We start from the raw sequence: 26,253 nt of genomic DNA, 5'->3' as shown, positions 1-26,253 counted from the left end.
TACTAGGAGTCAGCAAATCAGTAATTGTAGCTTCAAACTAATATCACTTTCTTTTTCTTTTTTTTTTCTGCATAGCATTCTGGCACTCTATAAAAAGATCTGGCACACTACATAGGATTAGGCAGCTTTGAAGCGGTGGAGTCATCTGGGTGTGAAACTTTGATTTCCTGTGTATTGAACTGTTATTTCTATCTTTCTTTTTCAGAAAACCCCCACAGCTCATGCCATGAAGGAGGAGAACTTTCTTCGTCGAAGGTTCTCCCTCTGTCCGGCTTCATCCACCCCGCAGAAGGTCGATCCTCGGAAGCTGACGCGCAATCTCTTCTTCGGGGCCGACAATGACATCTATCCTCTCAGCCCAGGTTGGTTTCTGGGGTGCCAGTGCAGGACGTAGCGCATCTCCAGTGCCTGAGTGTGGGTAGATGTTTTAGCGTGGAACCAGGAAACAAAGAGAAACAAGTTAGTGTGAAAGAGGGAGAAGTTGTTTCACCGTGGATATTACTGGATCCGAAACAGCGCTGCTTTCCTTCTGCTGTTGTCTTTCATTGCCATGGCATTAAGTGGGAACGGAGGGCATCAGAGTTGGGGTTTGTAACCGTTTGAACGCTGCATTGCCGCGGATTTCAAAAATGACTTAATATTTTTGGGCACTTCCACTCGTGTTTCGTTCTGAGCACTGGACTCATTTAACATTTACTGGCCCCATTTGAAGATGTTTAATGGCTGCTCTCCCTGTTCAGATTTAAAGCCCAGGATAAATATTACAAGAGCAGACTTTCTGCAGTTAATGTTCTGTAAATATCTACAAACACCACAAGTACCAGGAATCTTGACAAGCTGCAGTGAATGGCAGGCTGGCTTTAAGTGTTCTCTTTACATCTTCTTTGCTTTGAATTTCCTAACACCCTTTTGGAAGGAAGCAGAGCTCAATTTATTGTTTCAGAGTTTGTTGCTCACAATAAACATTCAAGTCTTTCCTTGACTGCAGTCTGCAAATGATGCTTCCGTTCCGGTCTGTAAACAAGTGCTTCAGGGAACAGTCACAAGTTTGTGGAGCTGTCATTTGCAGCTGCCGTGTCAGTGCTAAGTAATCAAACCTCACAGCACCGCAGTGAGCTCTCAAAACACCGGTATCTAGAGAAAGAACATAGCATCTGTCAAAAGGTTTCGATGTTCTTATAAATGTAACACGCGACGGACTCCCTGGGCTCTGCGCACATAGAGCAAAGCCAGGTCTGGGTTTCCTGAGCTAATTGTCTTTAAGTGATACCTGCAAAGTGATTTTGCAGGTAGTTCTGTTTGTGGGTGTCTGTTTCAAGGCAATAGGGAGCCTATTTTCGGCAGGGCTGACTAATCCTGTCTGTCACGGAGGTCTCTGGAAGCTTCATCAACTTTTTGGTAATCAAATTGAAAACAACTTGAAGTGGGACACCTAAAATCTCATACATTTCAGACCTGTAGGAACTTCTGAAGAGCAAGCTGCCTGTACAGCCCATACAAATCTGCAGTAAATAGCAGGTTTATTTCTGCTGTCCTTATGAGCTGAAAGGCTGATTTTTCAGGCTTTTGTCACTTCCCCTTGCTTGGAGGAGATGGAGATCCATAGCTTAGAGTCTGCCCATTCTTCAGTTGTTAGCAGCATTTTCAGTGCTAAAAAAGTTACAGACTTCCTCACAGAGGTGTTTCAGTGCTGTAATCTTTGAGAAACTGGGGAAAGTTGAGGCTTTCAGCATGAAGAAGGTAGCTTGGAAGAGTTTGTCTCTTCCTCCGTTTCCCCCATCACCTTGTTTCTCCTTGATCCCTGCTGGCAGCCAGACCAAAGAGCCTTTGCTGGGCTCAGCAGAACAAGCCACGCTGGAGCTTTTGTTCTGCTGCGCAGTTCTCCCGAGTAACCTCCGCCACTGGCGTCGGCGAGGGCAGCAGCCCTCTGTGTTGCAAAGGAAGAGCATAGGCCAAAGAGTTTGTAAAGGAGAGACTTCCCTTTTAACCAGACAGGAGTTGCTGCCTTCAGCCAGGGGATTTCTTACAGAGTCTGGGTTTTTGTCTACCCTTCCTACTTTTTTAACTCATTTCTTTCCTCGTCCCCACAGAGCTGCCTTGTCTCTTTTTTTCCCTTCCATTTCCCATAAGAAGTAACTGCCGTTCTTCGTGCTCAGTTGCTATTTCCCTTGGTGGACTCTCCTTTCACCCCTTTGCTGCTGTTTCTGCCTCGTTTTCCTCTGAGCCTCGTGTGTGTCCCCACACCTTCTCCCATCCCTCTGAAGGAAGCTGCTCTCACCATAGATAAGCCTCAGGTCTACATCCGTAAGCAGTGTCAAATATTTCTCTGTCCCTTGTTTTTCTCTGTTGTTTCACGTGAACTCTCTGTTCCTGAGGTTTTCCAGTGGTCTGTGTTTTGGTGCCTGACCCCAGCAGGTTTTCTTTACCGGGGCACTGGGCTGATCGTGTTGGGTGGGTGCCATGGGCAGCAAAGCCCAGTGATGTCCTGCCAGGAATTGGGTTCGTTGTGAGGTGGCTGGAGCTACAGGTTGCACAGCACCAACACCTAGGATTAGTCCTCCAACAGCAAAGGTGTGTGAGTAAATAATTCGGTGAGAAGGGAATTACAGGCTTTGCACATCAGGTAAGCTACTCTATGGAGATTGAGTTCAGCAAAAGGATTTTTTTTCTTTAAAGGAAATGCATGGGAAGTGCAAAGGGCAGTGCCTGAAATAACATGTCACAGTTTTTGCCTCTTGCACACAAAAAACCCTGATGGTTCTGGTAACTCAAAGTTTGAGGAGAACGTTTTTATAGAAAGTTAGAGACATTAATTTGTGTTCCTTGCTCATGTTTGTCTTTCACTTAGCAATAAGGAGAGAGAATCTTTCTTTTCTCTTTCAGAGGGCAGAAAATCTATTGGGGGAGTAGCTAAAAGATATTTTAGAGAATGTCTCCTTTTGACTCGGCTGTGAGATCATACAGTGCTTTTAAACAAAAATTTAGATTGGCTTATCTGCATCTGAAGAGATGCAATTTCATTAATATGGTAATTTTACTGTGATAGATACACAGAACTGACTTTCAGTCTGATGTACACATTGGGCCATGTGGCTGATATTTACAGCAGTAACAAGTTTTATTTTTGACAGTTTTGACACCCTTCAGAGCCTGTATTTCCTCTTGTAATTATCCAGATACTTTATCAGAAAGCCTATAAAATGATAGTTCATGCTGTGTGGAGCTAATAATTAATTCCTCAATAACCCAGTAATTTTGCTTCCCATTGCCTTTGATCATTCATACTTTCTACATCATTGTTTGTAAAGGGGAAAGGCAAGTGCACGTGTAGGATTGATGCCAGGCAGAAAACCAAAAAAAAAAAAAAAAGGGGGGGGGGGGGGAAGGAATAGTTACTGTTCTGGAAAGGAACTAATTTTTTTTCCTGTGCATGACCGTAATGGAATAAAAGAAGGTATCAGTTATTCTACTCTGTAACCTCGGCAGATTTCCTCACAATGTGGTGAAGCCTGTTTCCTTAAGCATCGCTGATGCTCTTGCCAACATCTTTTTTATTATCTGATGCAAAAGTTTTGGGCTGCTTTGCAGAAGACCCTTCTTTGCATGCCCTGCTAGTAGCCAGCACTTTAAGTAAGAAGGGATTGGTCAGCTCTGTTTCTGTTGTGGACATGATGTTTTCTTGATCAGGGAGATAAGAACTTCAGCTTCTATAGCCAGTTAATATTTAGCTTCTTTTATGTTTTTATATGGTTTCCTATTTATTTTCTTGAGACAGCTGCATCTGTTGTGCTCTGGATGGGACTGTTGCTTCTGGGCTTTCTGTGCACTGAACTATGTGTGTGGGTTTTGAGAAACTTGCACATTATTTCAGTGAAGTTTGCTTTCCAAGCAAGGGCTGGCTCTCTCTCCTTCTCCACTCCTGCAGCAAGTCTGCTTGAGACAGACAGCAAAGATGGCTCACCTCTGAAAAACAGCCTTTCCTTTACCAGTGCCAGTAGCCTGAACGAGTTTGGCAAAAGCTGCTCCGTAAACATGTCTTATGAATCCTTGTGAATTAGATGTTAAGAGCAAACAGTTGCATGTTCCCATTTTTTCATAATACAATAACCTCAGGAACAGCGAAAATCTCATTGTTCAGGTGAAAACCCTTTTAACTGTATTACTGAGAAAAGGCAGAAATCTCTCATGTCCAGGCTTTTTATACAGATACCAACTTGGAGTTAAGCTTTCTTTTAGAAGTGAGACATAGTAAAGAATGAATGTGAGTTCTGTTATGCTGATAGACACCATTCCCTGGGAGGAGGCAGCAGCTGATTCCCGTTAACTTTACTTGAACTTGTAGCCCATATGGTACTTTCTCATAGGCGTGCAGAAAAAAACTCTTCCTGGAAAACAAGTGCAACAGCTACCTGGCTTTGTGAGATTATCCCAACCTCCTCTGCCTCTCTCAGGGAGGGTGGGGACTACAGAGAGAACACGATTAGAGAAAGAAAAAGTACAGAGATAAAAGTCCTAATCCCTACACAGCCGTGCTTATGGCCATCCCACTCGTCATGGCAGCACAAGGGCACTGACAAATAGCCGGCCGCTTGGAATTCTCTGCTGCCTGTGGATGTTAGGTTTGCCAGTGCGTTGTTTAGAAGGGGAGGAGTGAGAGTTAAGAAACTTGAGTTAGGATAGAGGTTCCCTGTTGTGCACCGCCTTCCTGTGTGACTGCCTCGGTTCTTCCTCTGCTTCGGTTCCCCACGGGAGCGACGCGTGTGCTGTCCCGCTGCTCTCAGGCTTGGAAGAGTTCACTTTCTGCGTCAGCGCGGCTGCACACACGTGGCACAACGCAGTGCTGTGCCATGGGGCGGGAAACCTGTCTGAGCCCCCCTGTAGCCACCATGTGGAAAGTTGAACACATTTTAGGGACAGTTGTGCCACAAAGTCTTGTCTTAAGTTTCCGAGTTGATACACCAAACTGCCCGTTAAGCCTGTAAAAAGGGCTTGGGTTTTGTCCTGTTTCTTTGCCAGTGAAACTCTGTAGCAGAGCTGCAGTTCTGGTCGTAAGGAACTTCTGCTGATTTCGGGAGAATCAGGACTTTCCCGTGCTGGTTTTGGATTTGGTAATGTTTCCAAGACCGGCCCACACAATGTTTAAAAACATTTTTAACAGTTCCCGTATTTGCAGTGTGCTACAAATGGGTGGTGTTTCACTCTCTCATTGGATCTTAACTGCATCCAGTGTTCTGAAGCTCTCATTGCTAACGGTTTTAAGAAGAAAACTACATTGCAGTTGGATAACAATGACTGTCTTGGCACTAAAAGACTAGTCTCATCAGATGCTACTTTTTGACTTTTTTTTAATAGAAGCACAATGTTTCCTCTTACTGCAAGGACATGATTACAGTTGGCAAAAAGAGGAGAATTTATCGTTGCATTTTCTTGTTTAGACTAGGAATGCCCTCATACTAGTACACGCCCTCACACTGGAATATAATGTGTATAATGTATTGCAAGTTTAGTATATTTGGATAGTGGAAATATATCTTGACAATAACTGGAAAATGTCTAAGTGTTCACAAATGCTACTTAATTGAAAACATTTCTTGTTTTTACAAATAACTTGATCAGATCTTATGCAGGTTTGTTTTTATTTTGTTTTATCGGTTATGTCTAGATGCTGTTCTGTCTTCTGTAAGTTTTTTATGATCGTGATTATTATTTGTCAAACAAAGCGTGCTATCAAGTGCGGCTTTGTATGGTTGCCAGATACTGACCAAGGAGGATGATGTATTGAATAGCTGCTTATTAACTGAATTCCATTTATTATTTGCATTGAATGAGGCACGGCGGGTGTAAGAAAAGAACAGACTGTGGTAATGTAATTAAAGACTGCATCATAATGCAGACACAGAAGGGAGCTGCTTAAGGATCCATAAGCAACCTTTTTTCTATTTTGGTTTTGTTTCCAGCCTTCATATGCTGGGCTTTGCAACCACCGTGTTGGTTTACCACAGTGTTTTGAGACCTAAATTTTAAGCAGTATTTGTTGCATAGGCCAAGCGTGTGGATCCAAGCTGTTTCAACCTCTGAAGGATCCATCTCTGTGATCCCAGTGTGCCTGCTCCTGCTCGGGACAGCTTGTCTTGCTTACTGTTAGCAGTGGCCCTTCTAAGACCATGAGGAGCCATGGCTTTGCAAAGAATTTCTCTGTTTCTGATTCACTTTAATTTGTTGCAGGAAAAGACGTGGAAGGAAATAGCCCATCGGCACTGAAGGAAGAGATACCACAGACTCCAAACTCCATTAATAAGGTACTGTGGGATAAGGATCCATCCCTAGTCTTGCTTTTCTTTCTTCTCAAGCTGTCATTAATTATTCTCTTTTTTTAAAAAAGAAAAAGTTATTGAGAAAGCCTCTCCCTTTGTTTCTGCAGGAAATGGTGTGCATGTTTTGAGAGAAAGAAAATTAGTGGTTTTGCATGGCTGGGATGACAAAGACCACACTTTGCTCTGAATTGGTAGCACCTACTGCAGAAGAACCCTGTTTATTTTGGCCTCGTTTGACAGCGTAGTTAGATATGAACAATTACGGTTGGAAGGTTGTTTTTGTCAGCAGAGGTGTCTCTTGCTGTTTCTGGTCAGCAAGACAAGAGAAAGCTGTAATATTTAGTGTGGTACATAGTGTCTGAAACGGTGAGTTTGAGATCCTGGAAGCGAGCTCTGGAAATTGGTTTAAAAGGAGAGGAATGCAAAATAACCAACATTTCCTGAACCAAACACTTCCATCCAGCCTGTTCATGGAGAGATAAAACTAGATCTAAAGAATTTGGATCTGGGTTTTCAAAACCTGACTCTATATCTAGAGTTATTGCGTGCTGGGGTTTGATTTCCTGCAGAGGTGGAATCAACCTTATAAATTAGACCTGGCTTTGAGATTCAAGTACAGGCTTTTTTTGGTTGCAGCTCCCTAACGTATTTCTGGAGTGTAGCTAGAGATAGAAGCAAGGCCTGTTAATAAATTATTAACTAAATTATTCAACTCTTCATCTATAGAATACAAATGACACCAGCTGAGATGAAAATATAACATGAAGGAAGCAGCTGCAGATAAGTGTTTTCTTAGAATGCATGAGGCTCTGCGTCTTCAAACACATTTGGCTGAGCTTGCCTGGAGCCTGTGGGTTGTTCTGCCAGGATGCCCTGGCAGAGGTCAGCACGGGGAGATGGCGATGAGAAGAGCTCTGTGAGTATGCATCAAGGGCTCGTGTAGATGTCCTGTGCCGTTGCTGGAACCTGGCAAGCTGCAAACCGACCTTGGTTTTGCTTTTTCAGGCGGGTTCCTCGTGGAAACCCAGCCTCCCGCTTACTCTGGCAGTGGAGAAGCCCAAGGACCAGCTAACTGCATCCAGGGCTCTGTTTTAAAGTTGGATGTTTTGCACACCTTGGAAGTAGTGGTGTTAAGTTCCCAATGACTTAGGAATATAAAGAAAGAAGGACTTTTTGTGGACAGGACAACTTGGAGCACTGAAATGCTCTCTGAAAGGGAGTTTGATTTTTGAGATGCAGGATGAACGCAAGAGTAGAAATGTGTGGGTGAGAGATACCTGGATGAGAGCATGGCTCACCTGTGCTTTCCCAGTCTCAGAGCCTGCCTTGCTATTTAGCCTCCTACAGTTTCTGAAGGCAGAAGCACCCTTGGAAGATTTGGGTGCCCACTTAGATTTCTGCCATGCTTTCTGTGCGCCTGGGAGGTGGTGGTGAGTCTTGTTGACAGTGTCAAGAGCAATTGATAAGGAGAGAGGAGGGGAGAGGAGAGGAGAGGAAAGGGCATATATGAGTATGTGTATGTATAAATTAAAAAGTGCAGAGAAAGAGATTTCTTGTTCTTGTTAGCAGATGAGAAAAGAAGAGAAGAGGAGAGGAGAGGAGAGGAGAGGAGAGGAGAGGAGAGGAGAGGAGAGGAGAAAATGCAGAGTGCAAAACAACTGTATCAGATTTGTGATTCAAGGCAGATGGGGATCTGAACCTGGACACGAGCTGTTTTCACCAACCCAAGACTTCAGTTTTACAACGGTCAAAATTGCTCTGAAACACCAAAGGACCAACAGCAGTTATGAGGGCCCCAAACCTCCAAACTTCAGTTTGCCTGCTTGTTTGCAGGCAATTGCTTGGTCACCGAGTGGGCCGGAGCTGGGTTTTTCTCTCCTGCCTGAATGTTCTATTTAGACATAGGATGTTCGATTGTAGATTTTCTGCCTCACTGGACCTCTGCTGTAGCTCCTGTCATTCTCACTTCAGTCTGCCTCTCCTTGCTGTGCTGTACACTACTTTGTTCTTCTCCAGCCACATAACTTTTCTTCTGTCTTGCTTTTCAGTGTCAGTGATGGTAGGGAGTGTCCCTACTGGGACACTTAAAAATTTAGGCAAAGTGATAGTCGGTTTGCTTAATATTTCATTTTTCACGTCCACTCAGCTCTGAGGCTGAAGGAAACCTTACTGTCTGTTGTTCAGAACTCTAAGTAGGGATCTGTCACAGTATTTCAGTTTAAAAATAAGTAGTGATTCCACCTGCTTCAACCAAAGGAAAAAATGTGTCCTAATTGGATCATGTTTCGATTCCTGATAGCAGGGAGGAAATAATTTTTAGAAGCCAAACCGTGGGGTGTCCTGATTTAATTAATGGATTCAAAAGTAAATGTTCTAGGTAACAGATCTGTGCTGTGAATACTTACCCTTCTCTTGGCACAGTGATTTTCCAGCAAATCTTGTTGGCAATCAGTGTACCTTCAGCAGCACTGCTTTGACGTACCGTGGCACTTTTCACCCAGCAATGAGAAAGAAAGGAAAGCCGGTCGAGTGGTTCGATTCCTGCACTGGGGCTTAGGGGACCTTGAGTTCCCAGCTCTGACTTGGAATCCCTGCATTTCCCCAGGCAGATTAATTGTGTTTCTATTTCACATCTTCATCGGTGTGGTGGAAACAGTTCTACATTTCCTCCACTCGAGCCATATCCACGCTGCATGGTGGAGGAGTCTGCAGGTTTCCCACGTTAGCAGACACCAAGCAGAAAATCATATAAAAACCCTCTAAACGTCTGTGAAATTATGAGCTGTGAAGCTGTTTAACTGCTGTCCTGTGCTCATCGATGGACTGTCAGGCTATGTCTGCGGTGTGGACACGTCCCAACTGTCCTGTCTATACAGACAGTAAAATATTTGATGCTGGAATGTTTGCTTTCAGTGAGTTTGTGCAGTTCTAAGCAATATGTATTTCTGATTGCGGTTATGGCTTCTCACCTCAAATTTTTACCTATTCTAAACTTTGCAGAACATTCTTCCTGTGAAAAGCTCGCTTAAATGATCAGATAGAAATCCCACAAGGTCTATAACTTTATTTACTATAATCTGATGCAATGGAGCGAGGCATTGCACTAAACAGTAGTGTAACTTGGTATTTGGAGTTGCTTGTGTAGCTGAATTTCACCAGTGATTTTCCCCAGGTATTGCTGTCATGTCAGGTATTTATTTGTACAGGCTTCCCAATTTGTGCTAATCATTGTGCTGTATCAGTGTTGTAAACATAGTTACTGTGTCTTTGTAAGATTTTTGAAATAAGGGAGATAATAGTTTGGGGTTTTTAGACTAGAAAGTTTTAGGTGACGATTGTTCACCTTGCTGTAAAGCAGCATATTAATTGAGGGTAATCTGTCCTTATGCAAAGCTTGTTTGTCAGTAAAGAATCACTTCACTGGCTCTACTGCACTTTGGATGAGCTGATAATTCATAACAAAATAAAAACGTTTTTTCAAAGAACTGCTTATAGTAAATGGAAAGCAAAGTTGTTTAAATGTGGTTGAGATATCTGTGAGTATTCACATCAGTAACAAGAAGCCCTTCACTTCTAATGTTAAACCCAGCTTTTCCATAGTGTTTGTAGTACTTTGGGAACTTTCGTTTCTTTTATTTCTGCAGTGATACAGATCTGTGACAATTACATGTGGAGAAATTACATGTGATACAGATCTGTGGCAATTACATGTGAGCAAGGACGTGTCTCCCATGTGGTGACTATTTTTGTTTTCGTGAAACAGAACTTAGGACTCCAGCTACTTTTGTTACAACTTGGAATTCCCATCTGATTTTGTCTTTCTCTCACTTGGATGCAAAGAAGAAAAAGGAGCGATTTGTAAGCTGTCACTGCTGTTAACGTGCACACCACAGCTCGAGAATGACTTTATTTAAATGTTTCTGATTTGGAGTAATTCTGTCTGTTTGTCTCATTACACATTTTTTATGTTCATCCTGTGCAGCAAGGGATGCACTAAACAACAGGATATTCCTCTTGCTGTTACCCAAGTCACGGCACGCTGGCGGTCTGGCACACCCCACAGGAGAGTCCATCACAGACTGTTTTGCTGTGAATTATTTGGTTCCCCTTGGAAATGAAGTCACCAGAAAGACACGGAATCAGAATAGCGCTATTGTGAGGACTCTGTGTGCTCTCTTACAAAGCCGAGGAGCAGAAGTATAAGGCTCCTGTGATAATGGCTGACGATCAGCAGTGGCTCTCCAGAGCTGCGTGACTGAGATGAAAGGGAGCAGAAACTTCACTGGGATAAGAAGTGTGTCTCTGAGTACAGTACAGCACGTCGTCAGCCGGCAAGGTCATCACCCAATCCTTGGAAAGGACGGATCTGGTTAAAGAACTAAAGAGGGACAACAGTTCCCTACCTCGCAAGTGCTGCTGAATGCCCTCCTAAAAGTTTCTGTTAGATTAATAATCTTGCCTCCTTATAATGGAAAACATGCACTGTTTGAAGGCAGGACCTTTAAACTGAGAAATACTTTTCATGCTATAGACCTGGAGATCACCTGCAAACAAACTGCTGTTTAGGATCTGTGATGATGCATCCGCGTAGGCATAACAAGAATGGAAGTCAGTGGGAAGAAGCAGTCAGTTTCCCTGATGCTGGGGAACAGCATCAAGTTTCCAAAACCAGAAGACACATCTGAAAGCTTGTCCATGGATCCTCGTGAAAACCATGTCTTGATTTTAGTTGTATTTTCTCACTTCTTCATAAAGCTTGGTCATTTTACAACCATCTTGGGGAACTGTGCTATTTGTCATGCAGCTGGCACAGCATGGTTTTGGGGACATGGCCGCATGCTTACTTATCTTCCCATGCTTAGAAATTCTTATGCAGGCAGTGAGGGACTTAAGTTGCTGCTTCTTTCTCATCTGTCTTCGTTTGCACCATCATCCATGTGCCCGTGTTTCCCTTTACGGGCAAGGTTAGCAAACCCAGCATGCCCGAATGTAGCTTGGACATGGGGAGGCAGTGCCTGAAGGGAGCAGCAGCGCAGTGGTTCAGGAACCTACCGGAGCAGCCTCCCAGGCTGTTAATGCAGCTGCTCTGACCAAGTGCAAAACCACTTTGTAATGGTTTTGGACAAGTGTCACTGTCTTCGTTGAGCTCTGAAAGGCTGTGGTGGTGTAAGGGGAGATACCCCTTCATCTGCTGTTGGGTGCTGTGGCTCTGTAACATGCACAGCAGCATCAGCTGGCGTTGGGGGTGCGGTGTCCCGGGCTGTAGAGCTACGAGTTGGCGCTCCTGAAGAGGCAGAGTCAATGTCTGTCTGTGTTTGAAGTCTTGTGGTTGTTTAACTCTATTTTTAGCATGACCCAGGGAGACTCCGAGGAGGAGGCAGGTGTGGCTCATGGAGCAGTCAGAGCACCTCTGTCTGTGCTAATGCCGGTTCCGCACAAGCAGCAGGTTTAGGGCTCAGGTTTGCAGTGGTTGTTGGAAGCCTTCCTGAATTCATCCTCAAGTAAATTTCCTGGTGCCAGGTGACCTTAGGGGCCAAAATTTTATTCTTTATGTAAGTGCTAAGATGAGACTGTCTAGGCAGCAAGTGACTGTAGCTTGTTTTAATGAGTTAAGAAAAAGCATTCATTAAATCCTGATGCTTTGCAGACACCTGAGCAGGACTTCCTAGAATCTCAGGGACATCTCTGCTTTTTCTGCTTCTCACGCTGGCTCAGGAGGCACAGTATGCAGTGTTTCTCTCTGCATGCGATCTCTCAAGCCAGAGGGAATGAAATTACCAATAAAGAATTGGCTCATCATTGTATCTCAAGGGCAGGACATTCTCCCTGTGAAGCAGGAAAAAAGGGGGAGAGTTCTTCTGACAAGTTTCAGAGGGCACGAGTCTCAAATCATAAAAGCATAATCTCTTAATAATTCTGCAGGATTCTCACTCAGAGACGTTTAAGCACTTGGAAATGTTTCGTCATAAAGAAAAGCTTATAGTGTATCTCCCAAATGCCTACCACTGCCCTTGGAAATGTGACAAAGACCCTTTGGGCACAATTGTCTGCTCAGACATCACATCTGTGCAGCAGTCTCCACCATAAATCTTGTGTTTTGACAGTGAAGTCCCATGCACAGAAATACAAAATGTGCATTAGAGACTGCATTGCAGGTAGAGGAGGTAGGGTTAGCTTTCTGTTAAAACAAAAATGACAAATAGTGAAGAGTTTGCAGGAGTCAGGGAACTGGCATATTCTTTGAGTGGATCCAGTGCCAAGTTGTCTTGTAAACTGGGCAATCAGATCAGGGACTTCACTGGTTGTTATGAGCCATCACAGAGTTTTCATTTCTTTATACATTCTTACGTATCACATGTAGTAATTTTTTTAGTGAACTACTACTATAAGAGTACATGAGAACAAGCAATAGGTCATGAATTGCACTTTCTGCCCCTAATTTCTAATCCTGCATCATTGACAAAGAGTTTTACTCAGCTCAGCCTGCACCCTTAGCTCCCTTTTCTTTCCTGCCACAGTCTCCCAAACATAGCTGAAGGCCTGTTTGCTGTGACCTGGAGATGCTTCTTACATGTTTTTTATCTAACTCAGGTGAAAAGGACTGATCCGGCTGCCATTAAAAATTTCTCTGCTTGCACACTCAGCATGGTTTGTGACCATAGTAGCCAGAGAAGTTTCTGTGTCACTGGGAGGGAAAAAAAAAGTGGGTCTCTCAAAACTGAAGGCGCTGTAAAATGATTACATGAACTTGTGACATAAAGGAGAGTCTGAGAGCCCAGCGGGTTTATGTCGCATCACAGCAGTGAATTTATAAATGGGAACTACATTTTTTCCTTAGTACAGCTTATTTTTGTGTCATACTCATTAAATCAAGGTAGCCAAGGGCTGAGGTTTTTTATAAAACTATCATACGTGAGTGGGAGAGACAGTGCCTGACCCCAAACGATCACAGTCTGAACGCGTCAGACACATGAAAGGTTGAAAGGAAAAGAGGTACAGAAAGAGAAAGTAACTTCCACAAGGTCACATGAAAAGTAACAAGAGTCCAGACTGCATCATAGTTTTCACACACTAACCCTCCCCAGGTTTTGGACAATTTGCCAACATTACCTGTTCAAGTCATGCTCCTCCTCGTGAGTTGTGCTCCAGGGAGCCGTACTCTCTAAGCACCTGTTATTTGAGAGCAGTAGTATTGTGACTATGTCTAACAAAAATAAAGGATTTTTTCAGCCCATCAGCACAATCCTGTGATCAGTCTGTAGCCTCTGAAAGTTAATTTAAACAGCACTAACACTATCAAACATAATTTGAGGTGACTGTATTTTGTGCCTTGTTTCACAAGGCCAAGATGACAATGATTTCCTCTGTTATCTGTAACACGATTAGGTCATTTCTTGCCGGCTCATATTCTCGACATTTTAGCTGGGGCAACAATCATTGCCAATATCAAGTCTAGTTCTGAAAGTTCTATACCAGCTTCCCCATAATTTTTATTCCACTATTTGAAACGCTTTCAGATCTGAGAAGAGATGAGCAGTTTCCAAAGTTGGAAATAAGAATAGGGAATTTGTTTTGGTTTGGTTTGGGAATTTTTAATTTTAACAAAATTAGTGTCTGCATGGGAGAAATAAAAAGAAAATTTGATGGGGAACTAGTTATGAGTATAAAAAGAAAGTTGACTGCGCTGCAAATAGGGATTTTCTGCACCTGCCTGGTGTTCTGCTGCTGAAGTCTGCCATCAGTTCTGTCATGCATTCCTGGAAGATATAAACGACTCTTCGCTGGAGCATGGCTTGAATGTCTTAATGTTAAAATATTCCTATTCCCTCTCTCCATCTTTTTTCAGATCGAATATAAGCTTTGCAATGGGTCTGACAAAGAATGTGTTTCTCCCACTGCCAAATTCACAAAGAAGGAAACACTGAAGGTATGTGCAAAGCAGCCAAGTCGGCATCAGCTGACTTTCGTTCACAAAACAAGTAGTACCTTCCAAACAAACCATTGGGAACTACTCTAAGTCCTTTCCCGAGATCCTGAAAAGTCCCCGACTCTTTCAGGAATCGTCATAAACCAAGGGCATTTACAGACATTATCCACAGGATTAGATTGCGTACTGCAGACAGAACAGCTCAGTGTAATTACCTGACTCTGTTCGTAAGTTCCAGAGCCATTAGGCCCCTCAAGAGGATTGTAATCCGTCATCGGTCTTGTTAGGAGGAGTAGGCCTGGGCAATCTGAGCAAATCATTCCTGGAACACTTGCTTGTCTACCACACCAAAAGTATAAATAATTTGGTTTGGATGCAATTAGATTTCATCTCTTTATTTGAGAGGTTGGGAGGACTGGGTCTTCAGCCTCTTTCTGTTCCCCCAACCAAAAGTCAAATTAGATTATGTTTGATGAAACTTCAGGAGCAAAGAAAAAGCCTCCTGTCTCATTATGGTTTTGTTTTTCCCTTGTGCTCATTTCTGGGGAGCCTGTGCTGGGTCACGTTCTAGCTGTGCTATACATAGGTGTCCTGAATGCGTTATGTTCTTTCCTCCCCAAAAGAGGCCGCGATTACAGCTGCTATATTTTCTCTCTTCTCAACCAGGTGCAAAAAAAAAATTACCGACAGGAGAAGAAAAGAGCTACCAAACAACTCTTCAGTGCTCTGAAGGATCCCAGTGTAGTGATCACAGCAGACTGGCTGAAGGTAATTAGTAGAGACCATTGCTTCTGAGGCTGCAGCACAAAAACCCCTGAGAGGTAGTTGACGTGGCTGAGACTGGTGCACTGGCACTTTATTGAGTGAAAGAAGAATGAAAAATTTGAGTTGAAGTTGCTATAGAGCTGCACTCAAATAACTGCTATAAAAGCAGAGTTAGAAGGAGTATTTGCTTTGCATCTTAACCTAACTCAGTCCATCTATTGCATGACCTTAAGTAGCAGCAAGGTCTCAAAAAGTGCCTAGTACAAAAGGAAATGATGATGTTTCTTTCTTTCTTGCCCTCTGAAAGAGTCTGCCGACCTCTTCCCATAGATATGTTTTTGTACCAAAGAGGGAATAGACAGAGTAACAGCCTGGAAATGGCAGATACAGCTTGTGCTATTGACAGTTGGATTTTGTGTTGTCACAGCACAAGAACGAAACATACTGGACCTAATGACAACTGTAATTTCCCCTTGTGCAAAGAGTCAACTAGTGGCAGCTTCTCACTGAAGTCATGAAACTTTGTATGTGGCAAAATAAATTTGGGTTGACATTGAGAGGTGTTACCTTTGAGCAGTGTTTTTCTCCTCATTTGGGGCCATTTGATCTTCTTGGCTAGCAGTGAATTGGTTGCCCCTTTTATAACGGCAAAACTGAATTTCCGGACATTGCTAAACACACAGCTCTTTAGGGGGAAAAAAAAAGGTTGCTGAGAGATTTCATGAAACAAGACAATTGCATTTGGCCAGTGTGAAAAACCTCCAACGTTGTTCTATGGTGAGTGTTAGAGGCCAGTGAAGTGAGACATGTATGGTTTACTAGAGAAATGGGATTGGCAACAAAATGCTTCCATAGTGTTTAGTGTTAATGATAGATAAATACTGAGATTTTTTTAGATACAAAGTACCTTTGCATGTTTGCTGTGTTGTGGTTCAGCAACAAATGATGCTGGGCGACTAAAACAACACTGACGTAAGACTTGAGGTTTGGCCTATGTACGCTAAGGACAAGAAGACCGTAGGCAAAACGTAACCTTACTGAGAGACTTCCTCATTCTTAAAGCTGTTATCTTTAATATACACTATCAGATTTAATGTCTTCTGCACAAGAGAGAGCATGCATTGAGCTTGACAGAGAAGTAAACCAGCTGGAGAAGATACTTTTAAAAATGGGGTATTTGACAAAACCCATTAATAGCTCTGCTCTGCAGAACACTATTAAAATGACTTTTAAGTCGAGTTAGACTAGCTATAACATTTTTCTATGCAATGTTCTAATTGGCGTGTCCTCCATGATTATTAACAAATCAATCTCACATGGGCCAGTAGAGCTGGTTGCCTAAAATGTTAAGAAGCTGCTAACACTAAGCCAGTAATAAAATTATGAAGACTGGATTCTGATCGCCAGATTGACAACTTCTGGGGTTTTGCTGTCAGTTCCCTCCTAAAGAAGCGTATCATAGTGTGGCCTTGGGAGAAACACATGCTGAAAATACTGCGTAAGGACTGAATAAATGCTGTTTTTCTGTTAAGGAGCAACAAAAATGCAACTTCGTATTCTCTCCCTTACAGATTCGTGGGACTCTGAAGAGCTGGACCAAGCTGTGGTGTGTTCTGAAACCAGGAGTGCTGCTGATATATAAGACACCAAAGATTGGACAGTGGGTTGGGACGATCTTGCTCCATTCGTGTGAGCTGATCGAGAGACCCTCTAAAAAGGATGGCTTCTGTTTTAAACTTTTTCACCCTCTGGATCAATCAATCTGGGCTGTGAAGGTAACAATCCCGATGAGTCAACCAACCTCTTCTTGGTCACTAAAGTGTCTCAGCACTAGTATTATCTAGCACTGATATTATCAAGACTCGCTGTTATTCAGTTGCTGTTAGTGATGGTGGATTGAGTACCTGAAAAGATTAAAGATACCGAAGTTTGGTCTCAATATTACATCAAAGGAACATGTTGCTTTGTGATCAGTTACAGAGATATGTCACTGTTGCTGTATTGATGCATGCATGGACTAAAGAAAGGAGAAACTGCAGGAAAAAAGATCAATACCTACAAGCTATGTCAGGCCGTGGCCTGCGTCTTTAAAAAGAGATGAGGAATAGACCAAGTTAACTGACTTCCCCAAAACAAGGATAGACAAAGCCCCAAAGGCTTTGCACAACAGTGGAAGAGGGCTGGCAAAGCAACAAAAAACAGATTAATGATTTGACTTCCTTTTTTCCAATGCCTCTGAGATTTGGGTTTGTTTATGATGGACTTAGTACTCAGTGGTCTACTCAAGACTTGACCATTCCACAAAAGTGTGACTTTGGATAGGTTGCCTTAGTTTTCCTTTCTTTGAAATGGAAATAGCAAGATTTTCTCCACTTCACTTTGAGTTGTTCTTCAGTCTGTTACAGACTGAGACCGTCTCTTCCTGTACATGCAGCAGCTGCTGCGGTGACCTCTGGATCGCCCTGTAACGCAAACGATTAATAGTTTCACAGAATCACAGAATGTTCGGGGTTGGAAGGGACCTTGAAAGATCATCTAGTCCAACCCCGCTGCCAGAGCAGGATCACCTCGAATAGGTCACACCGAAACTCGTCCAGGCGGGTTTTGAATGTCAGTTTCTCACACTTCTTAAAAGAACTCCCTGAAAATTTCAGAGCTGCATTTCTTTTTCTTCTTTCCTTTAAGAGTAGGCAAAAAGAAAAGAATTACTTAATGCCTATGAGCAAAGAAGACTCCAGTGCCTCCTGAGAGACGCTAAGAGCAACATCTATTGGATACCCTGAAGACAAAACTTAAATGTTCTTGAACTCTTTGTTACCCCATTAAAAACAGTGACTCAACAGAGTTATTGCAGACATAAATTCTCTAGGAGATAACAGCAGTGTAAGCAAGGCGCTGCAAGGTGACCAGCAGAGTAAATCTACCTGGAAAGACTCGTGTGAGAGCGGTGAAGACGTTTGCCGTTGGCATCAGAAGATCTGACAAAATGGAGGGGAAGCCCTGTGGTAGCAGGTGAAGCAGGCTCACTCCTGCTCATCCCTCCAGTTAATTGAACAGTTTTAAGCACAGCTATACAAGCATTGTAAGAAGTCTTGTAAGTTTTAATAATGTAGGAGGAGAGAATTAAAATGAATCTCAACAACCAGGTTGAAGAGCTGCTGTTTTCTGATGGTAGCTCAGCTCTGATCTGTGCCTAGATGCGTTGCTTGAATTCAGATCTCAAAGGTTTCATTACAACCTTACTTCCTATTAATTTTTGAGAGTTTTGATGCTTTTTTAATTCAGAGCATGCACCCAAAAATGTTGTCGATCACTTGCTGTCTATCAACAAAAAAATTCCTTGTGAGTTGCCAGGTCAACTGGATTCTTCTGAAAAGCACAGTCAGAAGAGGTAGTGAAAAATAATCTAAAGTGCAGTCAAGTACTGAAAAGTAGTGTTGCTGACATCAGAAGTGTTGTGCTAGAATGCCCTTCCCTTGATATGAATCATCCAAAAGAAAGAGGAGTTTTTATCGATATGTATATGTGTTTGTGCATGTATGTATATATCTAATTCTTGTGTGTCTTGAGAAAATTTATGACAGAAATAGGAATTAGTATATTAAATGTGGAGAGGCTATATCTCTGAAAATGTTTTTTGTGAGGAAGCCCCAAGAGATATGAATTTTAAAGTCAAAGTAATATTTTAAGTCACTTGGGACAGATCTTTAGCAAGCTACATTTCGGCTGTGTAGTAGGATATTTCTTGAAATCTGAGTGCAGCCTGGATTGTTATGTGTGACAGATGCTTTCAACCACAAGGTGAACACCAAAAAAAACACATCAAGAAGAAATCCACCAGTGAACTGCTTGATGTCAAAGAAGCTGTCTGCACTCTGACAACAGTTTAAGGCTGAAACTGCTAAAAATAATGCTTCATTTTATGTCATTTCATGGCCTTTTTTTAAAGCAACTGTAGAATTGACTGATCTAAATTGGTTATGTAGAGCTCTGCAAAATAAAAGCCTATTTCCTATGAAACATAGATTAGCCCAAGCATAAGCAAAAAACCCAAGTTACTGTCCATCACAATAGAAGTAAGATCTGGCTGAATAACTTGCACTTTTGGCTAAAATGGCTTGTGAAATATTCAAGGATATTCCTGACTAGAGTTGACAATCCAGCCTGGACTAACATCAGTGGGCTTGCAGCTAACTCAGGGTAATTAGTGAGCTCCTTGGTATGTGTGGCCGTGGCTGCTCAGCAGATGTTTGGATTTAAGTGCCCTGGAACAGATGTCTGGCTCAAGCACTGCCCTAGGTGTTTATAGCTGGGCTAGTCAATTAAATTTGATTTGCAGGCATTCAACTTCAGTTAGAGCAGGATGAAATTTTGGGGCACCTTTCACGTGGTAGGTAAGATGTAAGATGCACCAGGGAACTGTTTTTCCTATAAAGCTCTCTGGTGTCCCAGAGTGATATATCTTGGCAGCATTTCAGTGAGGGGAGAGAGTCCTTTATTCTACACTGCTTCCCTGACTCTTGGAGAGTTTCAGCCTGAAACGCCTTCGCGGTGTAAATGGATTAGACCTTTTACCTATTTGCTCTTCCCAGGCCTTTGTAAACCCAAGGCCAAAACTGCCAAGGCCTCAAAATCAGCAGAGCAAATAGCGGTAAGAAAAGCTTCCCCCCCACACTCCAAACACTGCTGCAGGGGCACTTTGTCCATCGTGTGAAGGCAGCAGGATCCCACGCTGCTTCAGGGGAGAGACTTTTTGCTGCGATGCGTGAGGAACGCCAACCTAGTAATTACTGTGAGGATGTCGGTGTCTGTCCTCTACCATCGCAGAGGGACAGTGTAGGGCTGTCAGCTGGCAGGGTTTGCCCAGCTGTCCCAAAAAAACATCCTGGAATAGTTCGTATTTCCCTTTGATCTTGCTCAGAAGCTGGCTGAACAGCATGGTATGGGAAGGGTTTTATTTACTGCGTTTATTTAGAGTGCTACATCAATTAGGGTCAGACCCACGGAATCTAGGAATGTATATAATTTGAATTTCATCGGATTTATAGAACTTTGAGTTATTCCTTTAAAAAAAAGGTTTTAGTATTGGGCTCATGCTGCTGCTTTTACAGTTGTTGGTTCTACTCCGTAACATGACACAGTCAGTTTCATTTTCAGTTACTCACAGTACTGTTAATGAAATGCATTTTTCCCCTTTTTCTAGGCTTTGCTTTATGACTGTCCAAGACTAGATGTCTTGTCATACTGTCTAAACCAGTGTGAGTCTGCTCCGATCAACCCCTGTCTGATAATGCCTTTTGAGTCTCAAATCAAATGTAAAGACAGGACTGATCTGAAGATGATCCTTCCGTAGTTGTACTGTCTAGAGGCTGCAGTGAGCTCTGTGCCCAGTGTAGCAGAGAGAACGTTCACTTTTAGTGAGAGATGGTCATTGTCTTGGAGGCGTGATGCTCAAAGGCTGGGAGACAGAAAGCAGCGTTAGGTCTGCTGTGCAGATACAGAACCTCATTTACTCTGTGGAGATGTGGACTTTATTTTTTTGGCCTATTTTTTCTTCTTCTCCTCTTCTGTGTGTAGGAAACAGCCCCCTCCATGTATGAGCATGCCTTACTATTGAGTACATTTTCTTGACAGAGTGACCTTGGTGCTCCTTGCATTTATCCACATGCCTACACGTCTGTTCAAACCTTGTGTTATCCCCTCCTTCCCTTCTCCCTCTTTGGTTTTTTTTTTTAGTAACAGTTCACTGGATCTGTACTGTTTGGTTGTGGGAGTTTTCCTCCCAACAGAGCAAATACCAACATCTGCACTGAAAACACAAGTAATCAGCAGTTCTGAAGTACCTTGCTCAGCTACAAGCTGAAAGGAGAAATGCCATCAGGAGCTGCACAAAGACAACTTGTAGCACATATTTGAATCCTTTTGTCCCCAGCGACAGGAATGAGATTCTTCTATTCCTGAAGATTTAAGTAGAGTAGATTTTGGGCTGAGCGTAGGTCAGACCAAGCCCCATTTACGTCAGAGCTCGTTACTGCTTTGGAGCTGCTGCAGCAATATTGTAATTACTAACGAGTCCCTCTAAATTACTCCATCTGCTCCTTCTTTCCCGTCACAGGCATACACACTCTGCCCAGGAAGGGCAGGAAGATGTTGAACAGTCCCTTGTATCTTCTGTGCCTTACGTCTTCTTGTCTGTGTGCCTTTCCAGGGCCCAAAGGGAGAAAATGTTGGTTCAATCACTCAGCCTCTTCCCAGCAGCTACTTGATTTTCAGAGCAGCCTCTGAATCTGATGGTAAGTTTTGATCTTCATTTGCTTTCTCCAGATTGCATACTCTATGTTAGTTAAGAAAATGGGCTGACATGAACAAAAATTGGTACATAAAGGAAAAGACAGCGTCTCATCCAGATTGAAATGCAGGTTGTTAGCAACTGTCAGAATAAGTAGTTCTGGAAGAAGGACCCAGGCTCATAGCTGGGCAAAATACACTGAAGTCAGTATATACTAAAAGATGAAAGGACTTGATTCCTAACTGGGACGAGGAAGGGGCTTAACTGTTACCTCAGGTCAGCAGAAACTTGGGTGAGTTATCTGCCTACGTCTTACACTAGGCAAGGATCTGCTAGAGGAAAATAACAGTAATATTGGAGAACAGTTGATAGATCTCTCCCAGCCCTCAGAATTTTCCTGTAAACTTGCTGTACCATAGTTTACAGTATAGCAGACCAGGAGGTGTTTCCACTTGCAAGATGGAATTCACAAAATTATGGAAGGTGAATTTAGGTCAATATATGACAGGCATGCCAGCTTGCTATGTGAAAATCGCTATAAATTACTTTAGCAGACCTAAAATATCAGTGATTTATAAGTAGATAAGAAGATTATAAACATGTTTTCATTCCACTTGACCTTCAGACTACTACTGTAAATTTTTTTTTTGCCATAGCAAATTATCCCAGGCTGTTCATTTTATGGATATTTTTCACCTACCCCACCAAGGGTGCTCATGTAGCCCAGGTGCTCCTTTGGGTCTCATCCAGAGTAACTTTAAGGGCACAAGGTTTTTTTATGGAGCACAGTGGGCTCTAAAGGCTGCAAATGAGACAAGCCAAATGCACCTTTGACATGTCACTTAGAATAGGAGGAATCATAGAATCACAGAATGATTTGGGTTGGAAGGGACCTCAAAGATCATCTAGTTTCAACCCCCTGCCATGGCAGGAACATCTCCCACTAGATCAAGTTGCTCAATGTTCCATCCAGCCTGGCCTTGAGCACTTTGAGGGATGGAGCATCCACAGCCTCTCTGGGCAACCTGTGCCAGTGCTTCACCACGCTCAAGGTAAAGGACTTCTTCCTTAGAGCTAGCCTAAAAGGAAGCTTTCTTTCGTGACGGGCTTAGTGTGCTGTTCTTCCTACTGCTGTGCAAAGAGTGCTGTGCATAGTGAGGGACACCAACTCGACACTGAAAGCTGCTTGCAGGTACCAGTGTAGTGAAATGATATGCAAATCAGTGGAACCTGTCCAGAGCTGTATAGAAGCGTACCTATTTCTTTGGATACTTATGGAACAGTACAGCTTTTTTGTGTAAAGGAATACAGGATTTCAACCTGGCTCCACAGATCATCTGTCTAGAAAGGGACAGATTCATACAATAGTCTCTTGGGGAAAGAAAATGCTGTTGGGGTAAAGCTGCTAAACGGCAGGCATTTCAAACCCTGGTTATACAGCCAGCCTGCAGAACAGATGTATGGAACAGTCCCACAGAGTTCTTACGCGACCAAATAGCTTCAACAACTGTCTGTCAATCCAGATTTTTAAAGTATTATGTCCTTAGCGATCCATGTAACCTGTCTTTCCATTAACTTAATTAGAAAATGCACAAAGGGATGGGTGTGGTCATTGTATGTGTTCAGGACAAATTGCTCTCTTAGAGTACTTTATTCCTGGCATTTCAGATATCATATAAATGAAAACTTTCATTCTGGTGGAACCCTAATGATTAAACCTTAAAGCCAGCCTGGTGAGGAGACCTATGGCTGAACTTCTCTCTCTTCACAACGACTGCCATAGGCTAGTTATATGGAGTAGAATAGCTGTGGATTTGTTCTAACTAACCTGACCCGTAAGGGCTCCCAAGCTAGCAATAGCTCCCAAGAGGTCGTAAGAGGTAAGACTTTTCTAGCTGTCTGGGTCATACACCACATGCTGAAAATGCACAAAAGGGACCATATCTGGCACATGAGAATTTTCAAAATTTAAATGCCAGTGGGCAGCTTTCTGCCCAGTAAATTATTACGTGTCCCTGGTATCATAAGAGCTTAAAATAGTGAGTTACTGCAATGTACTTTTAAAGCCAAGATATTGGCAACGATTCTTGGAATCATGCAGAGGACAGGCAGATCAAAGCAGAATTACCTTAGGATTTAGTGTGATTTTCCTTTGGTGCTTCTCTACAGTTAGGTCTTCAGGTTAGAAGGAAAGCTAATGAGATCAAGGGAAGGAGGGTGTACCTGAGTTTGTTTCTTTTTTTTATTGCACTGGACAAACATAGAGGATGCAGTTATGGTCAAGAGAGACAGGAGATTAAGGTAAAATGAGCTAAGCTAGCTGACACAGACAGGGCAGGTGGATCCTCTTCCCATGCATGATCTTAACGTGTATTTGCAGTACGTTCACGTCTCCTCCATAGATGCAATATTGTGTGAATCTAGAGCATCTCTCTGGGGGTGTCCTGAGCATGTTCTTAACACAGTCTCCCATGTTAGTAGTGGAAAACGAACCACAGAGCATTTGGCAAACTCAATAGTAATTCATGGAAGCCTCTGACTTGCAGCATATGTTAGATGTGCAGTTCTGCTATCCAGGCACCTACATCATGATCGGCAGCTACGTGGCCTACTTTTTCTCTCAGCATTTCAGAATCCCTTTTCTCCCCTCTGCCGCGCCATCTGTGACAGACTGTTGGTAGGATTTAAGGTCCTGACTTCTGGACAGCCTGCAGAACTACCACCAACCTACAGTGGATTTCACAGTCACAGACCAAAGCAGCAGCCTGCTTTGTGATGTGTTCTAAAGACATCTGGAAGGTCGTGTCACCCTACAGGCTAGGCTTTACAAGCACAAGGGTCTGTCTTTCTTACCAGTTTCAGAAAGGAAAATCCCTTTTTCCCAACCAGTGACTGTGTGTATGAATTTTAGATTTATGCTGATGAGTAGTGTAGAATTAGTAGTCTAAACCTGTCCCAGCCTTCCTGCCCAGACCAGAGACTGCCTCCGAGATCGCCAAACTGGTGCATCAGACCTCCTAAGCATTTTGAGTCACCTGCTTGAACCTCATCATGCAAATCTCCACCTTACCACAGGTGCTGCTACTAAAGGTGTTACAAGGGGAATTGGAAGTGGCAGATTACCAAAGGTCGAAGGCTTAACCGTGTAACTGTAAACCACACTTACTTTTTGTTCCTTATGTCTGTCCTGTCCTTCAGGTGTGCTTTCAGTAGTCTCTGTTGCCTGACGTGGGTGGAGTTGTGTGGAAATCCTGATGGTCTGGCTTACAGCGGTGTTGTTTCTTTGCTAGGCATCTGGCCCTTCCTGTCCAAATCAATGGGGAGAAAATTAGATTATTGAAATAAAGGTCATACACAGAAGCAGTGAACCAAATTCACAATGAAATGTATCGCTGGAACCTGGCAGTACTGGAAAACATACAAGTTACCTTCTTAGCTTTATGTCTGCCCTTCATATACCTTAGACCTATCACAGCAGTTTAAAATCCAGGCATTTGCTACCAGACTTCATTTAGCTTGGTGCATAAATTGCACCTGCAGCTAACTGAGAGATCGCATCCTTGCATCTTGACAGCCAAAGTGTAAGAAATCAGGCGTGGAGGCGCCCAAGTGGTACAGCAAAATAAGCAGTCAGCTGAATACGATGACCTTAATGTTCACTGACTGAACCAAATCAGCCTCTTCCTCATCATTCGGGATTTATGTGCACTTGAGCAAGAATTCATCGTTTCCAGGTGACAGCCTACTTCAGGTTGATTTTTAAAAGCATCTATCTTGTAAGCGTGAGGCACAGGGCCAAAAGCTGGATGGCTTTAATAATTCAAGAAGAATAATATTCCCTTAGTGATGCCTCTCTGGAGGAATGTACAGTTACTAGGTGTGAAGCTTCCGAAGTCTTAATTGGCAAGAGCTTCATCCCAGCCATTCTGTAGTTACAGGAATGCAGTGGGAAAAAAGTATAGTCTGAGACTGAGTTTGGTGTGCAACGATGTGATTCCATCTTGAGTGGGTTTTTGTTATTGATGAGTGCTGAGAGGACATTGGCTGGCTCCTCTGTGATCAGCTGTTGCAAAATGTGACAGATAGACTTGGCATGTCAGATCATGAGTTATTCTAGGTAAATGATGGTGACTGCAAAGAATTTCAAAGCTGAGTAGCTTAGTGTTTTCAATACAGCCTTTTGAGTTTTTTCTGTGAGATATTGTTGTAATTTTAGGTCTGCTCAAAGTCTAGAACAGACTCAAGTTGTTCCTTGAACTGAGCCTGGGTTGGCAATGTAAGCAACTTCCTGTTGTTTGGGGTTTTTTTCCAAGGAGGAGAAGAAATGGGTTTTGACACGTGGTTTTAGTGGTTCCTTTTGTCTGTGAAAGAAAGAGCTGGTGTGAGCGCATGCCTGCCCTTGTTCAGCCTTGCAGCCTCCAGGTTTCGGGGTGATGCCAGCGTCGCCCTGCAGACCTGGGAAGTGCCCTACAGGGAGCCGTAGTGATTCACATTTGCACACCTCTGCTGCAGGAGTCAGCCCAAAGAGCACAAGGTGCTTTTCCAGCCTGCTGAGCCAAAAGGCCCAGAGAAAGCACTACAAAAGGTTTCAAAACATACGTGGTATGTGTGTTCAGCTTTGTTTTTGCAAAGTCAAGGCAACACACATCCTTTATTAGGTGTTTTTTTACCCCAACCTTTCAAGAGGGAAGGAATTTTGGAACCCTGTTGTGTAACCGATTTTTCAAAGAGTTTATTTTTGCAAATTATCATTGGTGACTGTCATCATTTTACTGTAAACACATAGAATGGAGAAAAAGGGTTACAGGGTTATTCAAGGGGACTCCTTTGTTCTTTTTTTTTTTTTTTGCTGTGAGCTCAGCTGTGTGATGTGCAGATGTGTTCCTTTGACATCCCACTTTGCTGGGACACCTGTCCCATGTCAGATGCTGTGATCATCATTTGCTGAAGTGGTGTAG

General features: G+C 43.0%; 1 protein-coding gene across 1 annotated transcript in view; it reads left to right on the top strand.

Moving 5' to 3' along the window:
• Positions 1–217: 217 nt before the first annotated feature.
• OSBPL5 (oxysterol binding protein-like 5) overlaps positions 218–26,253 on the top strand; it is a 59,133-nt gene continuing 33,097 nt past the window's right edge. Inside the window, exons 1-7 of the mRNA XM_009869230.1 lie at positions 218–362; positions 6,226–6,304; positions 6,994–6,997; positions 14,161–14,241; positions 14,908–15,009; positions 16,578–16,781; positions 21,215–21,299. Coding sequence (XP_009867532.1) covers positions 227–362; positions 6,226–6,304; positions 6,994–6,997; positions 14,161–14,241; positions 14,908–15,009; positions 16,578–16,781; positions 21,215–21,299 — 691 coding nt within the window. The 5' untranslated portion in view covers positions 218–226. The remainder of the gene's footprint in view (positions 363–6,225; positions 6,305–6,993; positions 6,998–14,160; positions 14,242–14,907; positions 15,010–16,577; positions 16,782–21,214; positions 21,300–26,253) is intronic.

Source organism: Apaloderma vittatum, unplaced genomic scaffold (assembly GCF_000703405.1).
Source record: "Apaloderma vittatum isolate BGI_N311 unplaced genomic scaffold, ASM70340v1 scaffold15865, whole genome shotgun sequence".
In the NCBI taxonomy this organism is placed as follows: domain Eukaryota; kingdom Metazoa; phylum Chordata; class Aves; order Trogoniformes; family Trogonidae; genus Apaloderma; species Apaloderma vittatum.
This window is presented reverse-complemented; position numbering and strand designations above follow the sequence as displayed.